At 33.9% G+C, this 22,173-nt stretch overlaps 4 protein-coding genes and 2 long non-coding RNA genes across 7 annotated transcripts; 3 read left to right on the forward strand and 3 right to left on the reverse strand.

The window, feature by feature from the left end:
- Nucleotides 1-121: 121 nt before the first annotated feature.
- Nucleotides 122-1,442, forward strand: LOC124453734. The gene is made up of 2 exons (XR_006951174.1): nt 122-358; nt 1,138-1,442. It is a non-coding gene; the product is annotated as an uncharacterized LOC124453734 (long non-coding RNA).
- Nucleotides 904-3,322, reverse strand: LOC124453730. The gene is made up of 8 exons (XM_047004582.1): nt 3,023-3,322; nt 2,682-2,782; nt 2,319-2,447; nt 2,116-2,149; nt 1,649-1,690; nt 1,495-1,536; nt 1,367-1,420; nt 904-1,140 (listed from the first exon to the last, which is right to left on the reverse strand). The coding sequence occupies exons 1-8, from the start codon at nt 3,071-3,073 to the stop codon at nt 1,084-1,086; spliced, it is 510 nt and encodes a 169-aa protein (XP_046860538.1). The 5' UTR covers nt 3,074-3,322; the 3' UTR covers nt 904-1,083.
- Nucleotides 3,323-3,393: 71 nt separating this feature from the next.
- Nucleotides 3,394-7,631, forward strand: LOC124453725 (SAP30-binding protein-like). The gene is made up of 12 exons (XM_047004574.1): nt 3,394-3,792; nt 3,904-3,965; nt 4,120-4,168; nt 4,252-4,280; nt 4,532-4,691; nt 4,818-4,918; nt 5,108-5,199; nt 5,847-5,907; nt 5,966-6,017; nt 6,161-6,210; nt 6,528-6,573; nt 7,156-7,631. The coding sequence occupies exons 1-12, from the start codon at nt 3,537-3,539 to the stop codon at nt 7,314-7,316; spliced, it is 1,119 nt and encodes a 372-aa protein (XP_046860530.1). The 5' UTR covers nt 3,394-3,536; the 3' UTR covers nt 7,317-7,631.
- LOC124453732 lies at nt 4,179-6,689 on the reverse strand. Its single transcript, XR_006951171.1, has 2 exons — nt 6,251-6,689; nt 4,179-4,670 (listed from the first exon to the last, which is right to left on the reverse strand). It is a non-coding gene; the product is annotated as an uncharacterized LOC124453732 (long non-coding RNA).
- A 310-nt stretch (nt 7,632-7,941) lies between the features above and the next one.
- Nucleotides 7,942-16,910, forward strand: LOC124453731 (rho GTPase-activating protein 39-like). Its single transcript, XM_047004583.1, is given in 17 exon segments — nt 7,942-8,186; nt 9,906-9,961; nt 9,964-10,006; nt 10,077-10,215; nt 11,034-11,372; nt 11,544-12,136; nt 12,330-12,487; nt 12,732-12,925; nt 13,252-13,416; nt 13,554-13,626; nt 13,938-14,109; nt 14,361-14,502; nt 14,691-14,804; nt 15,131-15,288; nt 15,575-15,727; nt 15,922-16,030; nt 16,250-16,910. Coding segments are annotated over 17 exon segments (2,814 nt in total). The 5' UTR covers nt 7,942-8,175; the 3' UTR covers nt 16,445-16,910.
- LOC124453723 (ubiquitin thioesterase otulin-like) lies at nt 16,846-20,922 on the reverse strand. 2 transcript variants are annotated; one of them, XM_047004566.1, is made up of 9 exons: nt 20,798-20,922; nt 20,007-20,227; nt 19,269-19,707; nt 18,780-18,917; nt 18,446-18,564; nt 18,125-18,271; nt 17,849-17,971; nt 17,430-17,705; nt 16,846-17,203 (listed from the first exon to the last, which is right to left on the reverse strand). In XM_047004566.1, exons 1-9 carry the CDS (start codon nt 20,808-20,810, stop codon nt 17,033-17,035), a joined length of 1,647 nt encoding a protein of 548 aa, XP_046860522.1. In that variant the 5' UTR covers nt 20,811-20,922; the 3' UTR covers nt 16,846-17,032. The 2 variants fall into 2 exon arrangements, with proteins under 2 accessions (XP_046860522.1, XP_046860523.1); XM_047004567.1 differs by lacking the exon at nt 20,798-20,922 and adding an exon at nt 20,419-20,437.
- Nucleotides 20,923-22,173: the final 1,251 nt, after the last annotated feature.

Here is a 22,173-nt window from a genome sequence, read left to right on the forward strand (position 1 = left end):
TGTGTAGGCTTAGAATTAAAGTTCACTTTGACTTCACAAGAAATGACACTTAAATCAATTTCATCTAAGCAGTTCATTTCTGATTCAAAATTCATCATGTAAACGACAGGATAGCCTAAAATTAGGCCAAAAAGCGTACAAGGATGAAGGGCATTATTTTTTAAGGCCAATGTTTTAGGTACGCAACTTTCTGTATTTAATTCAGAACTTTGGAAAGTATTCTGTAGTTCAATGTACAATTTTCCAATTTCAGTCGAAATAGTGCCACTCATTTCGCTAATCTGTGGCTCTTTCAGGGATTGTGAAACGTCGATAAAAACAACGGGCTTTTCGTGTAGTATACTGCCAATATGAGCAAGTAAGTGCTCTTTCTTTACTACAAATATGTCATCATAAATTCCCAACACACTCAAGTTAACACTTGACAAGAATTCTCCACGAAGCAACTGAAGCAAATGAGACATTTCTGACAGTGTGGTTCGGCATTGATCCACTAAATAAGAAACTTTGAGGCCAGAGTCTACGGCTAAGATACATGCGTATATCGATTGCCAGTGTTTCCGTGCAATTCGACTTCCAAAAACGCTTGAAAATATCTGCATGCATCGCAGCTCATGATCATGACATATTAGCGTGTCCGACATTGGTTTCTGGTTTGCTGTGCTGAAGGGGGGGGGGGAGGTATTGATTTCTATTATCTGGGGGAGGTACAGTAATGGGTACAATCCTCGAACTTGCTTTTACACATGACAGTTTATTATTTATATTTTTTATTATACATAAAGACGGTATTATAAATCGTTCGTGGGTATTGAACATAAAATGTTCTGCAGCTACAAAAATTCTCTTAACTTTTAACAACAAAATTACACACTGGTGGTATGAAAGACACAAGTTCATTTCTTTAAGTGTCAAATGCACCAAATAAACAATGTCATATATTTTCATATTTTTACAAACAAATGGATCAATTTACATGAACATTTCATACACAAACAGTTCTGGCATTTGACATATGACGAACATTAACATTTCATAACGTAATGTCTATCATAATCTAAGTGAGAAGTGTCAGCACATATTTTATTGTCCACATCTCGACTTGCCTCCTTTTAATTTCATGTTTTCCTCCTCCAGTTTCTTAAATGAACATGGATCATACTGAAGACTCAAATTTCAACATCACATCAGATAAAACATAAGACTATATGGTATAAAAGGATTTTTAACATGAATTGATCCTTTTCTATTAACTACAATCATTTTATATAAAGAATTCATGTTTCAACATCAAATAATTTCCGACACACTCACTATGTTGACTAAGGTCTTGACTATAGCCAACTATTATTATTGAATATTATACCTTAACTTTCAGTTGCAAATGTAAAACTTTAATGTCTTCTTTTAAAGCATTATTCTAATAAATATTAAAAAACGGGCAAATGTCTCAAAAATTTTAAAAAATATCTTTGGAAATATTTTTATACCCACTTTTTTCGTCAACATAACATGCATTGCTTCCAATTTCTGTTTCTGTATTGATAAAGAAAACCATTGTTATTTTTTGACCAACATAATCATTAGCCTAGAATTTAAAATGAAAACAATGAACTTTTAATGGTAAATAACAAGCTGATAAGTATACCTTAGCAAGCAATTCTTTCAATTCCTTATCTTCCTCAGGCTTCTAGTGGAAAAATCATCAAATTGTTTTCTCTTTTACTATGCATAGACCAATCTCACTTCTTTAAGGTTTAAGTAAAGTTATTAAGATATACAAACAACAAAACACTAGAAACTGCAATTTGAATGAATTGCAATAAATGTACATTGTATAGTTGAGCAATCTTCTTAAAATTTTCTTCACATTTCATTTGCATTTCCTTGTATTCTTCAGAAGAGAGTGATTTTCAAAAGAAATGATGGTACATTTTACTTGAGATATTCATAACAGAAAAAGTGTGATGAGCAAGTTTCTTTGTTGATTCAGAAACATGTTTTTAAATAAACCTTGATATGTAATGATAAAAAAGTGCATATGTAGTGTGATTTATGCGAAAATGTTTTGGTAGAAGTCACTGAATTATAAATATTTAACAACACGGTACCTACCTTTAATGACTCCTTGAAATCCCCAGAATCTTTCCTTGAACAAACAAGAAAATTTTACAATAACACAATTGTAACACTTTGGAATGTTTTTTTCATGCAAATAAACTTGTAGCAGCTGTATATGTAATAGAATGGCCAATAAATATTAAGGCAATCGTTAATTATCATAATAATGAGTAAGTATGACTGTATTAGTACTTTACCTCCGTCCAAAACTGACAAATGGACTTACACAAATCTCATTTTGCTTTCCAGCTGAATTTATGAATGTTTTACCATTTAATTGATCAATGGCACGCTGTGCATTGGTGACTGTTTCATAAGTAATGGAACTATGAAAAAATTTATAATTATGTAAGTTGTTTGTCAAATTCTGGGACAATTTATGAATAATCAACAATTTTTTAATTCTAAGCAAACTTGGTTTGGGAACGATGTGTCAAAGTTATCTAAATCTTTATTTTCATGACTTTTGTACATAAAATCAAACTGCTTCAATTATTGATTACTTACTATAGCACATACTATACATAAATCAATGTGTAATGAAAATGAAATCAACGAACCATGTCATATAGGATGGTTGTCTATTTAATGAAAAAACCGGTAACACCAAAGAGACACTGATCAAATTCCCACATGTTCCGAAAAAAGCTTTTAAATCATCCTTAAAAAATAGAAGAAATGCTAACTGTTGTCCTAAAGTGTAAAAATAGCATTTTCATATCACAACTTGAAATTCGTATAATCGTTTGGCAACTGAGTTGAACTGACCAATAAACTTTTTTTGTGGAGTTAATGAGAAAATTTTCAATTCTTAGTCTTTCATCTCAAAATTTTCATCAGTCATTCAACATGAGTTGCAAGATGTCTTCCAAAAATATTCAACAAACTTTATCAAACTTACATTAGATGTTTTTAATGGAATGTATTTTGCGAACACTTTTCGTGAGTCCATTTTACTTTCAGTCACTTTTTAGACTTCTTTTTCTTTAACAACAGAGTACCGTAGTGTAAGTTGCGAAAGTTTTATTATGGGAAAGATATATTGCGGACAGTGATTGTGGGCCATAAAATCATACATTCAATAAATAAAAAAGTGGAAGATTTCTCCACGTGCGCACAATTACTATCACTGACACCTGCCACAGTAAGTCTAGGGGTCCCACTCGTACCACTGTGCTGTGCACTGTGCAATAACTGAATATTGACCAATGATATTGACCAATGACCAGTGATATTCAATTATTCATATTGACTATTGACTTCGCGTTTTTGACCGCTGACTTTAAGAACAACAAGCGCACTATTAAGAATAGTGGCACAATTGCAGTCGTGTAAAATTAAAGTGCTAGCGAAAAAGTTATTTAAAAATTAGAAGAGAGGGGTGATTTAACCCAAAATATAGGTATTTTTCTGTGATGTCACGATTGCCAGCTCTAGGTTCCTTAACATCCATTGCGAAAGAATATGGGGAAAAGAATGTTTCTGATGAAGAACAGTTGGAAAAGAAGGCTTCAAAACGAAGTTTTTCTTTTGAGGACGAAGAAGAAGAAGAAGTAATTGAAAAGAAGTCCAAAGATGATTCTGTCAATGATATCGTTATGAGTGATGAAGAAGAAAAGTCATCAGGCGTTGTTCCGAATAGTGATGTTGTTAAAAAAGAGCCAAGACAAGGTATAACATTGACATGTTATTACCTACCATCACTGATTACTCCTTGAGGCTATGATAGTTGAATAAATTCATTGTAAGCTTTTTTAAAACGTATCAGTTTTGTTTATTAAGCTTCTCGTTTGGTCTCATACCCTGGATATGAGGATGAAGATGAGGAAGGTCGCAAAACAAGTGTATGCTTATTTTGTGTGCTACTTACAATGTTTTTTATTGCCTAGAAATTTTTAAAGTATATTGTTTTAGATTTTTGCTGCATAATATAAATCCCATCTCATCCCCTTTTTTAACTTTAACCACATCCTTAAATTTCATGTCTGTCTTCTGTAGGTCAGTGAAATAGCACCAATGGACAAAAGGCCTGAAGATAAAGTTAATGGTAGCATTGGTTCCTCTTGCTTGCGTTTTATTAATGCATTATTTGTACCTAAATTTATCTATTTTCTTATGAAAAATCTATAGCATCTGATGAAAAATTGATGACAAAATTGGTATGTATAAAACAGGATAGTGCATGTGATTTAATTCTTTGATTTCTTATCTTGTGAACTTCTCAATTATGTGACATTTCAAACTCCTATCAACTGGTCGTTGTTAGGATTGCATGTTATTTAATGAAATGAAACCATTTGATGCAATTGTCATTTTGCTTGAGTAAATCACTATGAAAACTTCATATAGTTTATTGTATCTTTTACTGTGCATGGATTTAAAACACTACAAAACAATTTTTAAATCGTAGGATGAGCAGTTGCTTAGTGGATCAAGTCAACCTACAACCAAGACCCAAGATATCCAGCATACAGAGGAAGCCATCGCTGATGCAGACTCCATAAAATCAAAACAAGATGATACAAATGAATCTCCTCAAAGCAACCTGCCTGAAAGGGATAAATTGCGAGGTGAGAAATTAAACATCTGTTAGTCATCATAATTTGATACAAAATATACAGTTTCAGCTATGCTGTTTTTTAATTATTTGTTCCTTGGTGGTAGCTGGCTATAAAAACTGTACAATTTTTGTTTAGCAAGCATGTCTAAAGATTTGTTGGACCATCTTGATGCTGTTCAGTCCATTAAAGTTTCATTACCACCATTATTTGAAGGACGTTGTTCCAACACATTACAGGTTTGTTAATGAAGATTAATTTAACATACCGTCAAAATATAAAAGTTATCATTTTAAAGCAATGTTGAATTCAGATTTTAAACAAAAGTGCCTACAAAGACCTGTCACTTGCATTCAGTTTCAATTATCATGAAAGTAATGTGGTTGACAAGGTAATGCTAGTCAAGTATTTATTAATGTTTCTTTCAGGAAAAGATTGAAAATCTACTGGATACTAAACATAGGACTGGAGTTGATCTAAAACATTCCATTCAACGTAAAAAGAATTTTCGAAATCCAAGGTGATTTAATATGTTTGCTGGCTACCATGCTTGTGGTGGTTGCCTTAGCTTTGGTATTACTGGTATCCCCTAACCTTAGTATTACTGGTAGTCCCTAACCTTAGTATTACTGGTAGTCCCTGACCTTGGTATTACTGGTATCCCCTAACCTTAGTATTACTGGTAGTCCCTAACCTTGGTATTACTGGTAGTCCCTAACCTTGGTATTACTGGTAGTCCCTAACCTTGGTATTACTGGTAGTCCCTAATCTTGGTATTACTGGTAGTCCCTAACCTTGGTATTACTGGTAGTCCCTAACCTTGGTATTACTGGTAGTCCCTAACCTTGGTATTACTCGTAACTTCTAACCTTGGTATTACTGGTAGTCCCTAACATTGGTATTACTCGTAACTTCTAACCTTGGTATTACTGGTAGTCCCTAACATTGGTATTATTCGTAACTTCTAACCTTGGTATTACTGGTAGTCCCTAACCTTGATATTACTGGTAATCCCTAACCTTGGTATTACTGGTAGTCCCTAACCTTGATATTACTGGTAGTCCCTAACCTTGGTATTACTGGTAGTCCCTAACCTTGGTATTACTGGTAGCCTCCAACTTTGCATTATTTGTAGACCATAACCTTGAACACTATTTATCATTTTAGTATTTACGAAAAGCTTGTGTCATTTTGTTCAATCAATGAAACTGGTACAAATTATCCAAAGGTAGAATTGTATTATTGTTTCGTTTTTCCTCAGTATCCAATAGTTCTTTTTTTCTTAGCATATCTACGATCCGTTTTCATGGACCGAAGACTCTTTTTATGAACGTCTTTGTAAGTGTATTTACGTTCCTAACTTAACTATTCATTACATCATAAAAGTTTAGCTGCGAGTGTTTCCTCACTCCAACGTATCTTGTCATTTTAAATTCATTCATGCCTACATAAGCATTTATAATTAATAAATAATTTTTCAGCCAAGATACAAAAAGAACAACACGAAAAGAAACAAAAAGAGCGATCTAAGGTTTGTTGATATTTAAACTGCATATCAGTAGTAATCATACCTTTACATAATGTTTTACATTGAAGCTTTGAAACCCTTATATGTCATAATAATAACTTGCGTAATGAGTTAAGGGCTTAATCAACTTTATTAATGAATTTTTTCCCTGTTACCAAAGAATTGCGACCTGCCAGATTCAAGCGTCTAACAATGTTTACAAACAAAACTTCGAGTGCGCTTGGCGTTTGACGTCAGATAGTAGCACAAGAACCTCCATGTTTTTGTACGAACATGTACACTGTCTTATATTGATGTGTTTTTGTTATTTGCATTTTAAGGTTGAATTTGTTCATGCAACAAAGAAATCTGCGTCATCGACGACAGGTAAATGTTTTACCAACGTCAACACGCATGTATATTTGTTGAAAAACACAACCTTTCATATGGCGTCCATCCACACCTAAATTATATGACTAACTCGAAATTTGCTACAAGACATTACCGCCTGATTTTATTTGTGTTGGACACATAACAAACAAACTTCTTGAAATCGCTTACGTTCCATGTTCTTATCCAGTGCTAAAGTGCATTGTTGAGCGTGCTCATCTTTTTAACACTGTTCCTAGTTACGTCATTCATGATTCATCAAATCAACGTTTTCATACAGGAAGCGTTAGAAAAATGCTACGTTAAAAAAAGTCACATTATTCCCTAGATATTCTTTGTCACAACGTGAAAGTTATTTTTTAATATTTTATTGTGTGTTTCACACCATCTCGAGAGGGCGTTCTGCTTAAGGTGTCATAAAACATTTATCTTAGTCTGAATCCAATTCGAAATTAACCATAGAAGTTTGTTAGGCGGGGGATGATGGTTGAAACTGTAACTAAAAATAAGAAATGTCTGAGGTTTGTAATTAACGTTCGTAAAGGATAATCCTTTAATATATATTTGCCTTCTTCATAGGAGAAGATACAAGTAAAAAGCGTAAAACAAAATGGGACGTTACGAGTTCTGGAACTGCAGCACTGACCATACCACCTAGTGCTGTGCAAACAATTGCCTCTGTCCAGGCAGTTGTTGCTGCAAACAACAAACTTCTAGCCGTACAGGTAAAAAAAACGTGAACAGTATTTGAAAAATAGATAGGTTTGCCATTGAACAAGTTGATCATCTCTTGTTTGCTGAAGTACACTATGATGTTTGAAAGAACGCTTTGAGTCCTTTGTAAGATATTTGCTTTGGTACAATATAGAAAGGAAAGCGGCACTTGGCTTTCCATATTTGTATTTAAAATATACAAAACCAGGAATATTCATAGCCTGGAAAACAACCAAAAAATGTTTAGTGTGTGCTTAGTTCTCTTGTCCATTTGTATTTAATATGAATGTGTTTAAAATTAATTTTATGGATGGTGAAAATGAAGAAAGTTCGGGATTGTATTTTGTGTCTTTAGTTTTAATGTCGTAATTTTTAAGGTTATCCAAAATCAGATATGAGTTATGAATTTCATGTTCGTGAATTTGCGATCATGAAAGTTTTGTGTTGTGATGCATGTCTTTCGTTGTAACTTGGTTAATTGTAAGTGAAGGATGTGATTATGAATTCAGCGCATTGTCTCTCTCCTTCGCAGATGCTTTTTGCGGGATTTATAAAACTTTTGAATACGTTTCTTTTTTTCGACCTTGATTTGTGTTTCACGAAATGGTACAAAAAAATCCAAAGCTTTTAAACCCGAAAAGCCTTTCCCGATGAAAGTGGTGCATATTTACTTCTATGAATCAGTGCTTCATTAAGATTAGAACCCAGGCTTCTTGTTCATATTTCTTTGAGCGCTATTTATTGGAGGCACGTCCGGCTCTTAAAGAAGACATTACAGGGAAAAGTTGATTTTTCTACGTGTAAGAAATGGCTTCAAAAACATCGAAACAGGATTTTTTTATGGTCAGTGTAGTAAAAATCTATTAAGAGAAACCACGACTCATCATGGCCGAAAGGTATGAAGTAATAATGCTTAAATTCAATTGCAAAATTGCGTTCATTTTGTGAGGTGTTGTCAGAGTATGACAATTATGTGTTTGTCTTTTGTATTACAAAAATAAAAGTTTTATTTTCAACTCGGCAAAGGTTTATTTAAGGGAAAGATGACTTACACGGTGTTGAACGGTTTAGTGAGAACAGTTTCACATGTCCGTACTGTCACCTTCATACTTACATGTAAATATTTTGCTAAAGACAGTCGTGTATCTTCTGTCGATGCTTGTGTCATGAAACTTTCAAATCTCTTCTTAAGTTTCACCATAGTTTAATCATAATAACTAATAATTGTTTAATAAGCGTATCGTAGCGAGACTGAAAGGTAAATGTTTTCCATTGGCATTTTTGCCTAGTATTCATCTTAAGAACTTCAATCATTTATAACTTTATGTACACAAACATCAACCAGACTCTTACAGTATAAATCATTTCTTGTGGAGTTATAAGTGGACCTTTTGCTTTGTATGTCGGTTTTTAAAAATAATACGACGAGGGTTTACATATGACGAGGAAAATGTTTTATAATGGCGAATTTTTTGCTATTGTCACATAGATTCCACTTCACTTGAGTGCATAATACGTCTACGGTAATAAACATATTTTGAAATACTTCAATATATGTTTAAAATTTGCCTTAGTATGTTAGCGTGCTTCTTGAACCATCATATCCCAATTAAGTAGAATGTAATTTCATGGCTGTAAAATTCATTATTCATCCTGAACCGAATGGAATTTTAACGCACAGAATTTCTGTCTGAAAAAAACTGTCTGTCAAACTGAACTGTGTTTGTTGAGATTGATAGTTGATCATGAAACTCCCTGTATTGGGCTGTCATATTGATCTTCTATAAATTCTTTGATATGTGAACTTTTCAACACAAAACAATTTATTTAGTCTAGCATGACTTTATAAGAGCTATCATAAAGTTGTTGATGATTGAAAATTTATTAACATCTATGAATTATTAAATCTCGATGAATTTTCCATTAATTCATTTTGATCATACAAGGCTTTCTAGAATAAATATATTTTAAATTTTTTTGTTGTGGTTATAACTTTGTTTGATAAACTTTTTTTCAAAATAGATGACAGGTGTTGACTATTGAGTACATTATTTTTAAATAGATGGTACAATGAATTGTATTAACTCTTTGATTTTCCTTGTGACCATTTTAGCCATATACACAACAAAAAAAACGAAATGCTATGTGCACAAGAAGACTAAGTTATTGTTTTAAATGCATACTATAATTTTTTTAAATAAAGAGATAGGTATGTAATGTGCCTTGACAAACAAATATAGGTTCAATATACTATGAGAGGACACGTAATATTGTAGAGTCAACCAAGGTATGAATCTTTAATGTTGCAATGATTTGAAAGGACTTAATGTTTAAATGTTTGCATAATTATTGCAAATGCTTTTGGTCAGTCAGACCAAAATCATGCAAAAAGCAAATTTTCATTTTTTAAATTTATTTCTTGTTGGAATAAAGATTTGCATAAAATATAATATACAAAGAAGGTGTCATAATATATTTTAAATTTTGTGATTCATAATGAAATTTTTTGAATATAGTTTTTTATTCTCTCGGTGTTCATATGATATAAGCTCATTCCCCATTATTTACTTCATACACAACACATACCTCACATTATTGACGATTAAACTTTATAGAATTGATTGGGTGGAAATTCAGGAGCCTCATTCTGGAGATTTGATGTATGCCAATATTGAACTGGAGAATGTTTATGGGAAGCACCAATATCTGCCAAAGTGTAAGTTTGATAGCGCATAGAAGATTTTACTTACTGTTTAATATCAATTATATTTTTACTGCTTTTGTAGGAAGAAAAGCAGCACAAATCAATGGTGGGAGCTTTATGATGAAAAGACAAGACGATATTATTATTATAATGCACACACAAAACAAACTGAATGGAGGAAGCCAAAAGATTGTGATATTATAACTCTTGCAAAATTACAGGTGAGGATATCTTTTAATGTGGTAGTTGATTATTTCATAGCTAGAAATAGTGTGGTTTTGTATAATTTTGTAGAGGGAAAAACTTAACATGTATAAAGTTTAAAATCTGTAAAATTATTGTTACATTCATGATATATCATGTCAGATGTTGTATCAGATTCTGTCGATAGAAAAATTTCAGCATTCTTCTTGCTGTTGCATGTAAACATGAGGTCTGCTGTTGCATGTAAACATGAGGTCTGCTGTTGCATGTAAACATGAGGTCTGCTGTTGCATGTAAACATGAGGTCTGCTGTTGCATGTAAACATGAGGTCTGCTGTTGCATGTAAACACGAGGTCTGCTGTTGCATGTAAACACGAGGTCTGCTGTTGCATGTAAACATGAGGTGTGCTGTTGCATGTAAACACGAGGTCTGCTGTTGCATGTAAACATGAGGTCTGCTGTTGCATGTAAACACGAGGTCTGCTGTTGCATGTAAACACGAGGTCTGCTGTTGCATGTAAACACGAGGTCTGCTGTTGCATGTAAACATGAGGTCTGCTGTTGCAAATTACAACATAACAACCTATTGCCATCAGTAAAAGAGTAAAATTGGATTATTTAATCAAAGTTATTTCTAATTTAATATTTCTATGAATTTCCAATCCAAATTGCGCAAAGAATTCTTTAGAAAGAAACGTAGTTACGTTCAAACGAACTTTCAGGACTTTCGCCAAACGAAAGTGAATTACGTATAAAATTCAAATCGATCTTAAACACGTTGTTACACGACCAATTTGCAGTCCATGCACGTGTTTACAGTATTTGAATTTCTAGAATTTGAAAGGAAGAGCATCAAAGCGACGATCCAGTTCATCTAGAAAGGAAGGCTCAAGTCGTCGACGTGGTTCAACGCCGAATAAAGAAGGTGGAAAGTTACAGAGTCAACGTGATGACGAACGTTCGTTGCCAAGAAAGTACACTCGGCATAATTCTGGAGAAAGTCTCTCGTATGCGAGAAAGACCAGCTCATTCTCAAAGTCAGAGAACCAAGGGCATTCTTCAAAATTGAATGAAACTATAGGAAATGACAAAGAGGGTACATCTGGTGATTACACATTAGATAAGGTGGAAACAAAAGATAGCAGCATTGATGATGAAAGTAATTATTTCAAGGTAGTTTGTTTTATATTTTGAGTTGAGTTAATATAGTGATCTTGCTGTAGCTGATGTAACCTATAAAAACGTAGCTTTTGTAAAACTCAATTTTCAACATTGATCACACCGGATGAAGATGCTCGTGTATAGATATAAATTTCACTGTTTGTTTAATTTTTTCATATCAAGGGCTTTAGGAGGCGCTCATCGGAAAAAGAAGAAAATGTTGTTATGAATATCCCTCATATGAACGTGAAACCTCATACTTCTAATTCAAATATGGATCTTGATGATACATCTTGTTCATCGGATATGGACAATACAACAAGACATATTAAATATCTTAACATTAGCGGAGAAATTACTGAAGAATGTGACGAGGTGCCTTATGAACTACAACAACCAGATGACGCAGATTGTAATACAGAGGAAGATGAAAGTTTTACATCATTTAATGCTCTTGTTCCTCCACCATTAAGTCCATCAATCAAAGGGAACATGATGAACTCTACAACAATTCATCAATCCAACTACGTTAGTGATGGCCCTGTTTCTGAGTCGGAGACGGCTGCTTTAAACGATTCTCTAAACGACACCAGGAATGTTGAATCAAATATAAACGTAGAGCCGTCAACAATTCCCCCTGAAGAAAATAGTCCGTGGATACACTCTGAGGATATACCTCGTACGACTTCCTTCTTTAATAAAATGGTTGATCAACAGGGAAATCTGAAAATGTTTAATCAAGATGAGCATTCTTACAAAGTTCAACGACACGAGAGGTCAGTAGTCGACAGACAATAGTAATGTTAAGCATGTAATTGCAGACAATAATGTTAAATGTAGCTCAACAATAAATGGCAATGTACGCACCTTTTGTTGAATTCATATGACTGGAAAAATCGAACCGCTATGATTTCTAAATGTTTCTTTTGAGTTTAAATGATTTTCGTTTGATTTTACCCGTTTGTTCAGTTATAGAAGCAGTAATAGACAGGTATCACCTCCTGTTTTACGCGAGGAAGGTGGACGAAGAAGATCAAACTCGCTGGAACCCCAAGCATACGATAATGTCACATCTCCTTTTCATTCAACCTACGATAATCTGAGACCTGACGATTTCGACGACCAAGGTATCTTTGACATTTATTTTGAGGTCTTGGGGAAGTGTGAGTGAGAGCAGTGATTTTTTTATTCTTAATCATCGATGCACATTAATGTTTGCTGGCGTGTTTATTACTTGGAAACTTTCCCATCGAAAGAAAACTTTTTAACACTTTTATCCCAATCACGAGCTAGCAGATGTGTGGTATTAGTCACACATGTAAACATTGCTTGAATTTTGATAATCAGTCATTTATATTGTGTAATCGGCAGGCGCTTTCGCGACAAGACTTGTCTCTGGTGGCATGCCTCATACGACTGCTCTCCTTGTAGAAGATTGCGAACCTGACGAGATGATGTCGACTCCTGTAATGCCAAATAGGGGCTCAGGAATATATCAACATCAGGTCTCAGACACTGCAGTCCTTCACAACTTTGATAGTGAAGATCATCATGGGAATACATTAGTAAGTATGAAAACATCTCATGTGTGTCGCTGTTTGTATTGATTAATGAACAACGCAAAACTAAATAAGTTTTCTTCATTACATAACATATAAACTAATGATAATGTGTGTCGGTGTAGTTAGTGATGAACTACATACGAAAGAAGAGAAAGTTGTCTTCACACGTTTTAAAATCAATGTATATGTAGTGTGCTTTTGTTTGTGTCTGTGTAAGTTGCTATAAATGACAACTTTAGTTTTTACACTGCGTGAATGCTCAAATTAAAATAAGATAACATACGTCATTGGATTTGATGTTGGTCTAATTCATGGGTGGTATTTTACAGGTCAGATCAAATACCTGCCCTGTGGTTAGGACAAACCACGATGTTCCCCTCACACCTCCCCCTCCTGTGTTGAAGAAATACGTCGAATGTCGAATACCCGTGCAGTCAAGACGCGGTTTATTTGGAAGGAAAGATAATTTAACAGGAATGCCTTGTCATTCTAAAGTAAGTATGAATATTGTAGGACGAAGAGATCATGCTCATCCCAAATGTTTTTATTTGATAAGAAAATATGAAGCTGACTCTCTCCACACCAGTATATGTGGACTTTGCCTTACATGTAAATACTTTTGTACTTACAGCAAGCTTTAAAGAAGCCAGTGCTCAATATTCGCGACAAGCAACTGAAAAAGGAAGCTATAGAAATGTTCAAACGTATCTTTAACATTTATTTATGGATTACTTTAATGCTAGGAAGAATAACTACCTAAAGACTTCCTGCTAGCAGATAAGTGCAGAACAGTGGTTTTTAGGGTTACTAAAGGATTATTGAGGATGTCAGTTGTAGATTAAGAACAGTATAAACTTGCCAAAGTTTTGGTTAAGTGAGATGTAAGATATTTTTCTAACTATGGAAGGCTGGATCATCATCTACGTGCATTTGTTTTTGAATTAAAATAAATAGAACATACTGCGCATCAGACCTTGATCATGTGTTATCATTCCTTAACCACGTGACTAAACAGTTGTCTTGGTTTATATGGGAGACAAGAGTAGTCAAAATAAAGAATGTGATGTTGCTTTGTGGGAGATCGTAACGAAAGCATGGGCGAACCAACCTTTAAGAGATGAGCTTTATTTCCAATTGATTAAACAAACCACTGACAACAACAGTTCGTAAGTGTTGATTTATCTTTCGTCACTGTCTTTATCATCTAATGTGTGATATTTACAGTAACATCATTTCAGGGCCCGCAGCTACAACATTAATGGAGGGAGGGAGGGGGAAGACAATTTACTTTCCGAACAACTCAGTTAAGCACAACTGAGTATATGAATATACAAACACACCCCCTCTCCATAGCTACGACCCTGCATCTTTTATCCTCACCTTTTCCTTCTGTGTTTGACATCAGTCATTATGTCTTTGTTGTGTAGATCGAGTTTAGAAAAGGTTGGGAACTTATGGCTGTATGTTTGTCGATGTTTGCTCCATCTGCAAAATATCATAGTTATCTCGATGGATATGTTTCTAATCATTTGAAAGACAGCCATCAACCGACCAATAAAATATTAGAACAAGAAATCTCGGTAAGTTTATCCAACAGTTAATCGATACAAGTCAGTCTGCATCCTGCAATAACTTCTTTATGCAGTTGGTGATCATTACGAATAAAATGTGTTAAAGCATTTTTTGTCATGACAGTACATCGAGTACCGAATGCTCGTAGCTATCCTTAACTATAACTTTATTTAATTTTATAACTTTTTTTGTATAGAATCGAATCGCTCATTACGCTCAAAATTGTCAATATAAATTAGAAAAAATGGAAAAGACAGGTTCACGAAAAGGACAGCGACAACCAACACTTGAGGAAGTTCGCTCAGCCAAAGTACGTATATTTTGGCTTATAACGTGCTTTGAATGTTACTGCACTAAAATATGCAATTACCACTATGTTATGGAGTAGTTTACTTTTGGTACCAAAAGACTTTCTTTGTATCTCGTTGAAAAATAATTAAAATATGGAGGTAAACTTTAAAAATTCACCTCATATTCACTTTAAAGGGAAGAGTACATAATTGTGATTGCAATAAGCGTTTAATACGTAGTTACTGTGTGTAAACGGGTGTTGGCCCATTCTACCTTAACTATGACTTTCCCTGTCGTGGTTTTTATCTTCCTTTTTGGCATTCATGTTTATTATGTTTCGTGTAGCGAGCAATATTCCATCCGTCCATGTTTGGCAGTACCTTGGATGATACAATGGCGATGCAGCAACATAAATTTCCTGATCATAAACTTCCTTGGATTCTTACTTGTCTTACGGAACAAATATTAAAACAAAATGGAACCTCTACTGAAGGCATTTTTCGGTAAGGACGAGATTCTACATTGTTAATATAGAAAAATAGTCAAACAGTTCGCCATTTGTTTAAAGAAAGGCTTTTTGGGTTAGTAAAATGGATGAAAATAGTATTGAACAAATTGTTTGATTCTAAGATTATTTACGTTTCGCTGTTTGCTAAGGTATAAGCATCGTTACTTCTACATAAAATGTAATAGACAAAAGATATTTTTACGTCAGAAGAATCTATTTTATAATGTATAGAAAACCTGCAACTAAAAAACAAAAAAATGATCGTTATTTTTGTTGCTAAGTGTACCGGGAGATATTGATGAAGTGAATGCACTCAAAGTAAAGACAGACAACTGGTGTTATCCTGACGACTGCAACGATCCAAATGTTGCTGCGTCACTTTTGAAGCAATGGTTCAGAGAACTTAAGGATCCATTACTTGATGAATGTGTTTAATATCCTTTACGGACTAAATTAGTTTTGATGGTTTAGTTTTAGGCATGTTGAGGTTTGTCAAAAATTTTATTGTGTGTGAAGTTCTCTTTGTATGAGTTTGCGGTTCCCTGTTTCATAAACTTTTATCTTACAGATATTTATACTTCACTCTCTAACACTGCGTGATAACAACAATCCTTAACTTTATTTTTACTGAAAGATGTATTTCCAATTGTGATGACGAAGTAATCTCATGTAGTATTGTCTCGTCTCTGCCAAATAACAATCGATTTGTTTTGTGTTTTATCATTCGTTTCCTTCAGGTACGTCATAAAACATATTGAAGAACACCACTATTAGCAAGGTTGCGTCTGTGGTGAAAATTTCTTTGGTTGTCGGGGGGAGTGGTGTAGGAACTCAGAAAATACGTTTTCATTATTTCACGCATTACATTTCATATCTTTTATACTGTTCAACTGCATTTGGTTTGGTTTAAACTTAAATGCAAATCAACTGTGAAACTTATTTTATTTTCGTGTTAGATATTTTGTCAGCCAGAAGTAATTCGTGTCACGAAGATGGACGTTAATAACCTCGCTATGGTTTGGGCGCCCAACTTTTTACGCTGTCCTTCCAACGAACCTAAAGTAATTTACGAAAATACTCGTAAGGAAATGGCGTTTGTACGAACCTTACTCAATTCATTCGATGCCAAATTCATGGAAGGCGTTAAATAATAGTGCATGGATCCCTCGTGAATTGTTTGAACAAAAAGTAACGAAAAGATTTCCAATTTTTATGGGAAATAAGACTAATTCATGCTTACTATGTAAGTATTTTTGCGATATACGTGTTTATCAATAATACATTATCTGTTTTTAATCTTCTGCATGCACGCTCAACTCATGGACAAGTAAAAAAATGTACTGGTTATAATATTCATTTTACTTGCAAAATTTGAGTATTACAAATTGTGATTTAGTTTTAAGTTCATCACTTACGCAAATGCTAACTTTCTTTATAAAGAACGGCGAGATTTATTTTTAAATATACTGAAGTTGAATTTTTGTGAAGCTAAAGAGAAACTTACGATTAATACTGAAATCAAAATCACCGTTTAAATATTAACGTCTGTAGATAATTATTGCAACACATGTAATGTTAATGTATTGTACAGATATATACAAGTTTATTTTCTCATGATTCGATGTTTTCAGACTTCTTCATTCATTACAATTTAGAGAATCTCATTAGTAATTGAATTTCAATTCACCAAATGGTAATATACCTACAAGACATCTCGTTAACTATACTTTACAACAGTTTTAAATTAATACATTATAATGTCGATCATCTTCGGCAACCAACGTAATCACAGGTGTACCTTCCGGCATGTCATCGGGATAGTGCGCAATAAAGTCGGGCTGATCAAACTGCATTGGTCTTACGACTCTTATCTTTACTCCAAGTGAATAACCAAGTAAGTGCATTTCAACCTACAAAAAATGTCAAAAAACATCCATATTTATCCTTTGATTATCCTATCTATTCATTATCTATTGATAAAAAGTGAGAAGAAAAATAACCCAGGTAAGTCTAATTAACACTGGCCATTGCTTCTAAACTATTCATTGTTAAAAATCGTAATGGTATTATGTCTGATTCATCTTATAGTACCTAGGTATGAAGGTAATATTACGATGGTTCACATTGTTAATATACCTGTTCCAGTCCCCCCTTATCGCCGACCGCGTTCAAGTGCTTCGTCATAAGATGCCAAGGATCTAAAGATGAGTCACGTGCGTACATTATCATGGCAAATATAGGCACATCAACGTTATTTTTTATCTTCCTATGCAGCTGGAAGGCTTTGTAGAACATAAGAAATTTTGTAGCTTCCAATATTCTGATTTCAAACTCTTGTGGTTGGAAGTTAAATTGAGATATGAGATGGTTGACTCTTCCCTCTTCTTGACTCATATTTGCCGTCAAAAGTGCCTTAATACAAGATTATATGGATTGAACAGAACGAACAGAGCACAGTTTTACATCGGTAATGGATGTACGGATGTGTATGTAAGACTTGTCCTTCATTGTTGGTATATATCACTCCGTTATCCCCTAACATCCTTTGTTCTTACCAATTTTTTCAATTCGGAAAGACAGTCAACTAATTGCGTGAAAACTTTTTCTCTTGAAACAGGAAGACGTGAAGCAAAAGTCCATTCTTCAATGTATCGAAAGTCTTTCATTTCTTCAGGAATCTAAAGTGAAAAGATATTTACACTTTTTGGTAAGAAACTTCTCTAAAAGTGAAACTGGTTTTTAAACCAAATATCATAAAAGCCGCAGGAAATTTTCTTTCAATTTTCTTTCGTAGAATTTTCCCAAATATTTGACGTAAAGATGTTACTTACTTTCTCAATACTGACGTCGAAACGCGACATAAACGAGATATTCTTAGCGAGGACTTGGAAAAGCGTCGCTCGAATTGCACAATAGTTGTCGCCACGAATCAAAAGGATTTTATTGAGACCAAGCATATGAGGTATTTCACAGTATCCCTTAAAAGAGTGTAATGGAGGATTTTAAGATTTCGCCTACCATGGAATCGAGTATGCTCTGCTACTAACAACATGGAGTTTGTACTTGAAGGATTCGTACAAACTCTTCCGTCATTCGGAAAATGTTCTCGATGCTTAAAAGATATTATCTGCGAATAATGAATTTTTACTAACGTTTCTAACAGCAACTGCAGTGATCGTGTCACTTTTCCATTCTTTTTTTGCATACTGCACAACATTGTATGTACTGCCGATAGACTCAGGACGTCCATTGTCACTTAATAACTTCTCTTCTATAAATAGTTAAAGTAGATTGACGACCATAAAACAACGAACTCACATAACATCGGGTTTTCCAACAATGGAAAAAACTGTCGTAATGTAGTGTCATTTCCAAAAGGCGGATATCTCTCTGTGAACTTGACACACAACGAGAATTAGCTGTAACTTGTGTTTGCTAAAAACTGCTTCCATTAAACCGAATTGAGCAAATCTCTCCATTGTATACCTTTTTCAATTGATTGGCCTTGCTGTGAACTACCAGGATTGATTATTGTAGAATGCTCATGTTCACATATCTCAACATCTTTAGTACACTCATAGTTTTCCAAAGATGGCAATGCACATGGGTCATCACTGAGACTGTCTACAAAACAAAGGGGAAACAGGTGTCTTGCTTACACACATCACACATCATCAAAAGACATTTTGACGAAAATTCTTTCGTTATAGGCTCAACACTTGGGGAGATGATAACTAGCAAAATTATACACCAGTAAAACCGGGGGCGTGGGACATGTAACAAACGTCATCTCGCGAAATTCTTAAACTTTTGCTATTTTTTTACGAAAATCAGAGGTAGGGAAGGAGTTTTTCGAGTCGATTAGTCAAATGTTTTTTTTATTCAAGTATATCTTCGTGCAAAGAGATGGGTAAATTAAGGACAATGTATGAAGGACCTTGTCATGGTACCCAGAAAAATCTTTTGATTTCTTACCATTATCTAAGTGAGTAGAATGTGCCATTTCTTCAGAATTCTGATTTTTTTGTTTTTCCTCTAGCTTTTCAATTTTTAAAGTGTTTTCGTGAACGTTTTCGTGAACGTTTTCGTTTGGTGCAAGTTCTTTATAATCTTCTTCAAATCCTGCATCATTTAATTCACTCTCTATGTTGTCATGACTGGTATTGTTTGAAGAATTTTCACGAGATGGTTCCTTACTGTACATAGCATCCCCTTGTTCAATATAAGTTAGTTCATTATTTGATAAAGGATGTGTTTTAGTTGGTGTTGGCTTCAAGAACTTCTTGGGGTTTTTTTCCTTAGTCGAATCTTTCTTTTTTGACATGATTTTGCCAAGAATAGATGGCTTAGCTGAAGGCAACTTCTTATTCTTCCTACTTGTGTTTCGTTGAGTTTTGTGGAGGATCTCTTCAGACTAAAAATTCACACTGTCCAGTGAGCATATGTATTCTTATTCATTTCAGTCTAAAAGATTTCTTGATCTTGGATTATAAATTTTCATTGACACTTTTTGGTCGAGTGATAAAATGATCTGATGTTAAACTCAACAATTTTAACACTTCAAATTATACTGATGTAATATATGGTTTTGTGGGTAGTCCTATGTCTTCATATATATATGGAGTGATCTGAAATTTAAGTCTAATTATCCTGTTATGTACATTTATGTACTATGTTTTGTTATCATGATACTAAGATACTCCATTCACTTACACTAGCATGTGTTAAATGTCCAGTTACAGTTGTCTCATGCATCAATGGTGAATCACAATTTGCTCTGTTTCGAATCTTTCGTTGTGATGCTTTTTTCTTTCCTTTAGCTCTCTTCTGACGGCAGCATGCCAGACCAACAAAAATGACCAGAAAGAAACAGAAGACAGCAATTATGATCAAACATATATCTGTCTCACTTAATCTTTGCCGCTGATTTGAACCTTAAATGTTGAACAAACAGATGATATTGAAAATCTTGCCTATAGCATTTAAATTCCACAAGTTTTCAAAATATTCTTTCGATAAAAACTATATGCAAGGACTTTTCACGACATTACTATGATTTTCTATGAAATAACTAACTCAGACCAACAAAACAGTTGACACAATTTTCTTCTGCTGATAAACTTACAATATACATATGTTGTTTAGTGAGTTCTGGATCAATTAATTTAAAGAATTTGATAATTTGTTCCACTTCGTCTGCTGCGTCATCTGACAATGACAATGACAATGAAATCGACAACACAAGTGAAGTGATCGTAGTTCATGCAAAAGTTAAAGTATACAAGTGAACACATATCGTATAAGAAATTTGCATATGCCGATATTTAATGAAATGAAAACAATAGAAGTTAGAAAACGCTCAATATCGTCGAAGAAAGGGTAGCCATAAGCTTATCAAGCTAATGTATAATATACGCACCATTTCTGTCAATTTGACAGTAATGTACATCGTTTGGCAACTTCAAAACAGTTAAATATTATGAAAAATGCAAGAAGATGCTTACTGTAGTTTGTCATCGCCGAAAAGTGACTGTTGACATGTCTATTTTATAACTAGCAAATTTGAAATTTTTCGTAAGGATAAACGCCATCTTGCATAGACATTTATTGGGCACCAGGTCCCAAGCAGTGGTCCGCGTGTCCCGGTTTCTTCTTGCTCACAAATGGCAGTGTAGTAAAGCGGTGAAAGCCAGCAAAACATTTTATTTTTATGTTGAAAAGTCATTCCAATGCCAGTTTCTATTTCCGTCTTTGGGCATACAATTTTATGTTCATTTAACATTTGAAAGAAGTCACGTATGTTTTTATAAAGTGCTCTTCGAAAGAACGTTCCTCCAAGGTAATTTAAACGCTTAAACTTAGTTATTTGAAATATATTTTAGCCATTTTTAGGTAGTGTAAAGACTTTTATTGTTCAGTGGGCTAAACTGGAATTCTGCGACAAATGTCGTCTTAAATTTTCCCTCGTAATCTCTGTTGTCCATCCATCACCACACAAAAAAAAGCGAAAGAATTTTAAATACTCGATTCCGTTTTTGCCCTTGTGAGACTATCGTTTCTATGTCTGTGATTACTTTTCCCACGAGAATTTGAAAAACTCCGATTTCGTTCACTTCCTGAAAGAAACGGCTAAGTGTAAAATTATAGCTACAAGTATCAAAAACAATTGTCTTATTACAAAAATCTCTCTGCTCGACTATCCAGGGAAAGTGAAAATTTCAGTCATACGTTTTTAAGAAGTCACGAGCCTCTGTGCCGTATTTTTTGACGTGAAAACCAAATTTCATTTGCCTTTCTTATTGGCTAAGGTTATTTTAAGCTAGATAAAACTTACAAGGGCAAAATTCTTCCCAAGATCATAAGATGATTGTATTAATTTAGTAAAATTGGATTGACTGTCTTTTTTCTGCCTATATTTTATCATTATGCTTTGCACTTAATTTCAATAACACAGAAATAGTTTATAGTTATATACCAACAAACACAAAAATAGGATTTAATAACAATTCCCTTTTTCTTTTCTAGAACGTTTTTTCATTAAGAAAGATGAAAACATTTAATCAGGATGTCCACGGCAACGGATGTCGTACAGGTAGTAATAATAAAACAACAAAAAAACAAAATTATTCTCTACACTGCCTAAGACAACATGTGTAGGTGCATAATGTGATAAATAAACAACTAAAACAATAAGAGACTGATACATACACCAAAAATTTAATCTCATCGTTGTGAAAACAAAGAGAAAGAACAACAGAGAACGAGGTCAAGAAGCTTCCTTTTAAATCTAAGAAATTTCAACTTCAATATTTCCTATGGAAAAGAGCTTTTTGTTTTAACGTAGTTTCAAAGCTGATTTTTTAATTAAGCAAACTTAAAG

This window comes from Xenia sp. Carnegie-2017, unplaced genomic scaffold, assembly GCF_021976095.1.
Source record: "Xenia sp. Carnegie-2017 unplaced genomic scaffold, XeniaSp_v1 HiC_scaffold_25, whole genome shotgun sequence".
In the NCBI taxonomy this organism is placed as follows: domain Eukaryota; kingdom Metazoa; phylum Cnidaria; class Anthozoa; order Malacalcyonacea; family Xeniidae; genus Xenia; species Xenia sp. Carnegie-2017.